The 7500-nt window shown below is 53.1% G+C and overlaps 1 protein-coding gene across 1 annotated transcript in view; it reads left to right on the plus strand.

Moving 5' to 3' along the window:
- chd7 (chromodomain helicase DNA binding protein 7) overlaps positions 1-7500 on the plus strand; it is a 96089-nt gene that overhangs the window by 39076 nt on the left and 49513 nt on the right. The window contains 1 exon segment of the mRNA XM_034310524.2: positions 3196-4831. Coding sequence (XP_034166415.2) covers positions 3344-4831 — 1488 coding nt within the window. The 5' untranslated portion in view covers positions 3196-3343.

Here is a 7500-nt window from a genome sequence, read left to right on the forward strand (position 1 = left end):
GGATCTGAATCAGTTTCTGAGTGAACACGTTCGGGATACGGATCTGAATCAGTTTCTGCGTGAACACGTTCGGGATACGGATCTGAATCAGTTTCTGAGTGAACACGTTCGGGATACGGATCTGAATCAGTTTCTGAGTGAACACGTTCGGGATACGGATCTGAATCAGTTTTTTTGAAATGGTGTGTTGTAAGTTTGAATCTGCATCAGTTTAATTTGACTCGTTGGAAGGTTTTTTTTTTTTTGTTGGAGTTTAGAACTAGAGGGAAGAGAAAATAGGAGCTGGAGGAAAACCGAGGGGAAGAGAGGGGGAGGTTGGTGAACGAGAGGCCAAATGAAGAGCAAAAGGGGAGGAGCAGTGAGACGTGTGTGTGTGTGTGTGTGTGTGTGTGTGTGTGTGTGTGTGTGTGAGAGAGAGAGAGAGATGGGGGGATGTTGGTTGAAGTTGAAGCAGTGCATTCCACACCCACCCCCTCTCTTGCATGCGCACTCTCAGCCTCTAATTGAGGACACACACGCGCATATATATATATATATATATATATAAATAAATATACACACACACACACACACCATCTCCGGCCTGGTTTATCTCATATCTCTATAATTCCCTCAGCTCATCTGATTATGCTGTCCAGGTTAAGGACACACACACACACACAGATGTGGTTGTGTGTGTGTGTGTGTGTGTGTACATATATATGTATACACACACACACACACACACTCGCCAAGACGCGCAGATGTGGCTGTAAACACACACACACACACACAGACACACACACGTGCTCCAGCGGCAGCACAAAGAGCTTTGGTTTTGGAGGCTGGGTTTCAGCAGGTGGGAGGCCCGGCAGCTGCTCCACTTTAACTACTGCCTGCTCCTTTTGTTCTTTATGAATTGTAAAGATTGAATGAATGAGTTTGGGGTGTGTGTGTGTGTGTGTGTCCCTTTTGTTGGTGAGGGGAAAAAAGGCTTGGGTGGAGGGGCAGGGTTTAGAGGTTGGCTTGAGAGTCAGTTACAACTGACCTAACTGAAGTGGGGGATAAAAAGGAGAAAAGAAAAAACTTGAAAACGTGACTGAGGGGTAAAGTGATGAAGGGGAGTCTGTGCTGCGTCTGAAACTGCACTTTATTCCATAAGTAGTGCACTGTTTTGGGAGCTTTACCATTTTGTAGAGTTTTGTGTCTCCATTATGTCCACAATGCACTGCAGTAATACCAATGATCCACGTAGGGAGTAGGGCACAGGGTGCAGCCTTTGTAGGGAGTAGGGCACAGGGTGTACCCTTTGTAGGGAGTAGGGCACAGGGTGCAGCCTTTGTAGGGAGTAGGGCACAGGGTGTACCCTTTGTAGGGAGTAGGGCACAGGGTGCAGCCTTTGTAGGGAGTAGGGCACAGGGTGCAGCCTTTGTAGGGAGTAGGGCACAAGGTGCAGCCTTTGTAGGGAGTAGGGCACAGGGTGCAGCCTTTGTAGGGAGTAGGGCACAGGGTGTACCCTTTGTAGGGAGTAGGGCACAGGGTGCAGCCTTTGTAGGGAGTAGGGCACAGGGTGCAGCCTTTGTAGGGAGTAGGGCACAGGGTGCAGCCTTTGTAGGGAGTAGGGCACAGGGTGCAGCCTTTGTAGGGAGTAGGGCACAGGGTGTACCCTTTGTAGGGAGTAGGGCACAGGGTGTACCCTTTGTAGGGAGTAGGGCACAGGGTGTACCCTTTGTAGGGAGTAGGGCACAGGGTGCAGCCTTTGTAGGGAGTAGGGCACAGGGTGTACCCTTTGTAGGGAGTAGGGCACAGGGTGCAGCCTTTGTAGGGAGTAGGGCACAGGGTGCAGCCTTTGTAGGGAGTAGGGCACAGGGTGCAGCCTTTGTAGGGAGTAGGGCACAGGGTGCAGCCTTTGTAGGGAGTAGGGCACAGGGTGTACCCTTTGTAGGGAGTAGGGCACAGGGTGCAGCCTTTGTAGGGAGTAGGGCACAGGGTGCAGCCTTTGTAGGGAGTAGGGCACAAGGTGCAGCCTTTGTAGGGAGTAGGGCACAGGGTGCAGCCTTTGTAGGGAGTAGGGCACAGGGTGTACCCTTTGTAGGGAGTAGGGCACAGGGTGCAGCCTTTGTAGGGAGTAGGGCACAGGGTGTACCCTTTGTAGGGAGTAGGGCACAGGGTGTACCCTTTGTAGGGAGTAGGGCACAGGGTGCAGCCTTTGTAGGGAGTAGGGCACAGGGTGTACCCTTTGTAGGGAGTAGGGCACAGGGTGTACCCTTTGTAGGGAGTAGGGCACAGGGTGTACCCTTTGTAGGGAGTAGGGCACAGGGTGTACCCTTTGTAGGGAGTAGGGCACAGGGTGTACCCTTTGTAGGGAGTAGGGCACAGGGTGCAGCCTTTGTAGGGAGTAGGGCACAGGGTGCAGCCTTTGTAGGGAGTAGGGCACAGGGTGCAGCCTTTGTAGGGAGTAGGGCACAGGGTGTACCCTTTGTAGGGAGTAGGGCACAGGGTGCAGCCTTTGTAGGGAGTAGGGCACAGGGTGTACCCTTTGTAGGGAGTAGGGCACAGGGTGTACCCTTTGTAGGGAGTAGGGCACAGGGTGCAGCCTTTGTAGGGAGTAGGGCACAGGGTGTACCCTTTGTAGGGAGTAGGGCACAGGGTGTACCCTTTGTAGGGAGTAGGGCACAGGGTGCAGCCTTTGTAGGGAGTAGGGCACAGGGTGTACCCTTTGTAGGGAGTAGGGCACAGGGTGTACCCTTTGTAGGGAGTAGGGCACAGGGTGCAGCCTTTGTAGGGAGTAGGGCACAGGGTGTACCCTTTGTAGGACTCAATACTCTTTGTAGAGAGTAGATGGTAAATTGGTAGCTACTTGTTTACTTTAGTTCTACACAGAAGCATGTCTGATTCCGTGCAGGAAGTGCGGGCCGTCGCGCAGGAAGTGCGGGCCGTCGCGCAGGAAGTGCGGGCCGTCGCGCAGGAAGTGCGGGCCGTCGCGCAGGAAGTGCGGGCCGTCGCGCACTCTGTATTTTTGTCCGAACTTTCTCTCTTTACAGCCGTACATGAGTATCATCATAAACAGATCCTTATCCTGCTAAGAGAGATCTGGTTCCTGTTATTTATTTTAATGTAAATGTATAAAATATTCCTAGTCCTAATTTGTTAGTCCTAATTTGCTCTCTCTCTTTCTCTCTCTCTCTTTCTCTCTCTCTCTCTCTCTCTCTCCAGGTCTTTATCACCTGATGCTGCATACTCTGATGTGAATTAAGGAAACATGGAGTGACATGCTGCAGATTAGCTAGCGGATTAGCTGTTGCTTTAGAGGACGTGTGCAGTGCATGTTTTTTTCCCCCCTTTGTCCATCTGAAAATCAAACATGGCCGACCCGGGAATGATGAGTCTCTTCGGAGATGATGGGAATTTATTCTCGGATGGTCTGGAAGGCTTGGGGGATTGTGGGTATTCCTCCCAAGGCCAAGCCAATCCGATGAACCAGCAGATGACGCACGAGCACCAAGCTTACAGCCAGATTCCTCCTTCTCTCCACCTTCCCACGCCTCCTGTTGCCCCTCAGCCCAAAATAGGACACCACTTTGACCACTTTGGGCAATACGACCCTCAAGGAGGCCGGATGATGGCTAACGGTCCCGGCCCTGGCCCCGCTAACGGGATCCCGTCTCCTCATTCGCGCTATCACGGCGGGAACAGCGCAGCTGGTGGACATCACGGATATCCAGGAGCACAGGGCGATGGGAGAGGAGCGGGAGCTGGAGCGGGAGCGGGACAGGCGTTCCAGGACGGCGGAGGAGCCGCACCCGGGAATAACTGGGGTTCTCAAGGGATGCAGATGCCTGACCAAAATCGAGCCCAGTTTCCTCAGTCGCAGCAACAGCAGCAAGTTCACGGTCACCAAATGGGTCCTTACATGGGACGTGCCGAATTTGGCGGGATGCAGGGGCACAACCAGACTCAGGCTCCGCCAAGGATGAACCACTTCCCTCAAGGTTTGCCTCAGGAAGCGAACCGTTTCATGGGTCACATGGGAGCCAATATGGCGTCTCCAGCCATGCGGCATCCGTCTCAGACTCCGCAGCATCAGCAGGCTGGTCAGCAGTTTCTGCACCATCACCCGGAGTCGCAGTTTCCCCAAAGTCCCTCAAAGCAGCAGCAGCAGCAGCAGCAGATGATGAGCGGACGAGGCCACCAGAACATGGGCTTTAGCATGAACAGCCAGCAAGTCGCTAACAGCAGCTCAGGTCAGTACGCTCCTTATCCTCAGTATGGCGGCCTGAATCAGGGATTAGCCAACACTTCAGGGATGAGCCTCAACACCAGCAGCAACCCCAGTGCTCCCGTGCAGTGTTACCCCACCCCCGCGGGGCCGCAGTGTTACCCAGTCAACCAGTTGCCCCCTCAGAACATGCACCCGACGCAGCCCAAAATGCCCCAGCAGCAGCCGCAGCAGCAGCACCTCGCTCCTCCACCGCCTCCTCAGGGATCTTACGCTTCTCCACCTTCCATGTCGCCCATGAGGAACCTGGGGGGCAACCCTGCCGGGACTCCGCCCCCTCAAAGGTGCCAGGGTCCCATCTCGCACCCCCAGCAGCACCCCCAGATGTACGGCACCTTGTCCCCCAATCAGAGAGCGATAAACCCGACCAGCCACGCAGAGGTTCTTCCTCAGCAGCTGCAGACGTCTGCGTTGCAGTTCCAGCAGGTGCAGCAGTTGAGAACTTCACCTGTGCTCTCCGTGCCCCAGCAGCCCCCGGGGTCGTCTCCACCACCGCCGCTGCCGCAGGGGAACTGGGCCTCCAGCACACACTCGTCACCACCAGCTAACCACCACCAAGTGCCTCACATGCAGGTGAGTGTGTGTGTGTGAGTGAGTGTGTGAGTGAGTGTGTGAGTGAGTGTGTGAGTGAGTGTGTGAGTGAGTGTGTGAGTGAGTGTGTGAGTGAGTGTGTGAGTGTGTGTGTGTGTGTGTGAGTGTGTAGGGGGGTGTAGGCAGGGTGAAGGCTAGATCAGTGGGTAGATATGGAACATTATCTCCTCGTGCAGGTGAGTTGAGGGGGTGGGGGATAAAGCGCAGTAAAGCCATTAGGTGGGGGTGTGTGTGTGTGTGTCTGTGTGTGTGTGTGTTTGGTCTTTTGGAAAGTCCTTGTTGCGTGCAGGTGGGTGGGGGGAGGGCCTTTTTTTGAAGTTGGGAAATCTTTTATCTTTGATCTTTGTATCTAAAAAGTACACATTGTGCTGATTTGTACAGCTCTGTTACCTGTGCGTTATAACGGTTTCTGCTTAGTGTTACTGAGTGTAAATAACGTACGCAGGCGTACTGATGACGCTGACATTGTGTTTGTGGAGTTTGTGAATGTTTAAAATGTTTAAAATGTTAAGTGTGTGTGGTGGTTTTTATGTAGCGATTAAACCTGGACCAGATCTGAGGTCAGTGAAGAAGCGTAATGACCAGCTTAGCCTAAACGGTTATTTATGCTTGTTGTCATGGTTACAGTGAGGCTTTAGAGCCGGGATTAAACCAGATCAACACTAACGATAAAACACGGCCAATCAGAAGCCAGGATTTTCTGTGCTGTGCTAGTAGTAAAAGTGTGGAAGTAGTTCAGTGTGTGTGTGTGTGTGTGTGTGTGTGTGTGTGTGTGTGTGTGTGTGCAGGGCATTGTGGGAAATGCATTTTTACTGCAGTTTATTTCCTGTGCTGTGTATCCTGACTCCGCCTCCACACACAGGCGCCACTGTGCTAATCTCTTAAACCCACCTCCCCCCCTACAAAGGGGAAATGGTCTCTTCCTGCTCACTCACTCCTCCCCGTCTGCACTCCTTCCTCTCTCCCTGTCTCTCTCTCTCTCTCCCTGTCTCTCTCTCTCTCTCTCTCTCTCTCTCCCTGTCTCTCTCTCTCTCTCTCTCTCTCTCTCTCTCTCTGTCTCTCTCTCTCCCTCTTTCTCCCTGCCTCTCCCTGTCTCTCTCTCTCTGTCTGTCTCTCTCTCTCTCTCCCTGTCTCTCTCTCTCTCTCTCTCTCTCTCTCCCTGTCTCTCTCTCTCTCTCTGTCTCTCTCTCTCCATCTTTCTCCCTGTCTCTCTCTCTCTCTCTCTCTCTCTCTCTCTCTCCTCTCTCTCTCTCCTTGTCTCTCTCTCTGTCTCTCTCCTTGTCTCTCTCTCCCCCTCTCCCTAACTCTCTCTCTCTCTCCCCCTCTCTCTCTCTCTCTCTCTCTCTCTCTCCCCCTCTCCCTCCCTCTCCCTCTCTCTCTCTCTCTCTCTCTCTCTCTCTCTCTGTCTCTCTCTCTCTCTCTCTCTCTCCATCTCTCTCCCTGTCTCTCTCTCTCTCCCTGTCTCTCTCTCTCTGTCTGTCTCTCTCTCTCTCTCTCCCCCTCTCTCTCCCTCCCTCTCCCTCTCTCTCTCCATCTCTCTCCCTGTCTCTCTCTCTCTGTCTGTCTCTCTCTCTCTCTCTCTGTCTCTCTCCTTGTCTCTCTCTCCCCCTCTCCCTAACTCTCTCTCTTTCTCCCCCTCTCTTCCTGTCTCTCTGTCTCCCTCTGTGTCACTCTCCTGGTCTCTCTCTCTCAATTCAGCAATGCTTTTTTTTTTTTTCAATCTCTCTCTCTCTCTCCCCTCTCCTCTCCCTCTGTCTTTCTCTTTGTCACTCTATCTCTCCCTCCCTCTCTCTCCCCTCCAGACTCCCTCATTCCTCCCTCTTGGTCTCCTCACTGTCTGTCTCTCTCCTCTGTGACTGTCTCTCATATCTCTTTAATCTTCCTTCTCAAGGTCTCTCTCTCTTCCTTTTTTTCCTGTTTCTCTTCACTCGCTTTTCTCTCTCTTCTCTGCAAACTGCTTCTAGCTCTGTGCCTCACTCTTCCTCTCACTCTTTCTTTACATTTCACTCTCTTTCAGTTTTGACTCGTCTCTCTCTGTCTTCTCCTCTGCCGTGTATCTCCATCGTCCAGCCCTCTCTCTCTCTCTCTCTCTCTCTCTCTCTCTCTCTCTCTCTCTCCTCTCTCTCTCTCTCTCTGTACCCATCTGTCTCTTCCTCTGTGTACTGGTGTGTGTGTGTGTGTGTGTGTGTGCTGATGTGTGAGGTAATGGCGGTCAGATGGAGGAGGGGTCAGTAGGGAAGACGGATTAGTGCAGGTCATGTGACTCGACTGTGCAGTTAGACCTCTTCCTCTCCTGACCTCTTTACACACAATGACGGGTCTTTAGTGTCCCTGTGCAGCGGCGTGTTTCTGTCCTCTGCACGCGCGCACGCACACGCACACACACACACACGCACACACACACACACGCACACACACTCACACGCGCGCGCACACGCGCACACACTCGCACACACGCACACGCGCGCACACGCACGCACACCGCGCGCACACACACACACACACACGCGCACACGCGCGCACACACACTCTCTCCCCGTGTCTTCCTCTCCTGATAGTGAGCTGACATTTGAGGATGTCAGGATTAATTTGCGCTCCTCCCTTCGTGTGTGTGTGTGTGTGTGTGTGTGTGTGTGTGTGTGTGTGAGTGT

This window comes from Pangasianodon hypophthalmus, chromosome 14, assembly GCF_027358585.1.
Source record: "Pangasianodon hypophthalmus isolate fPanHyp1 chromosome 14, fPanHyp1.pri, whole genome shotgun sequence".
NCBI lineage: Eukaryota > Metazoa > Chordata > Actinopteri > Siluriformes > Pangasiidae > Pangasianodon > Pangasianodon hypophthalmus.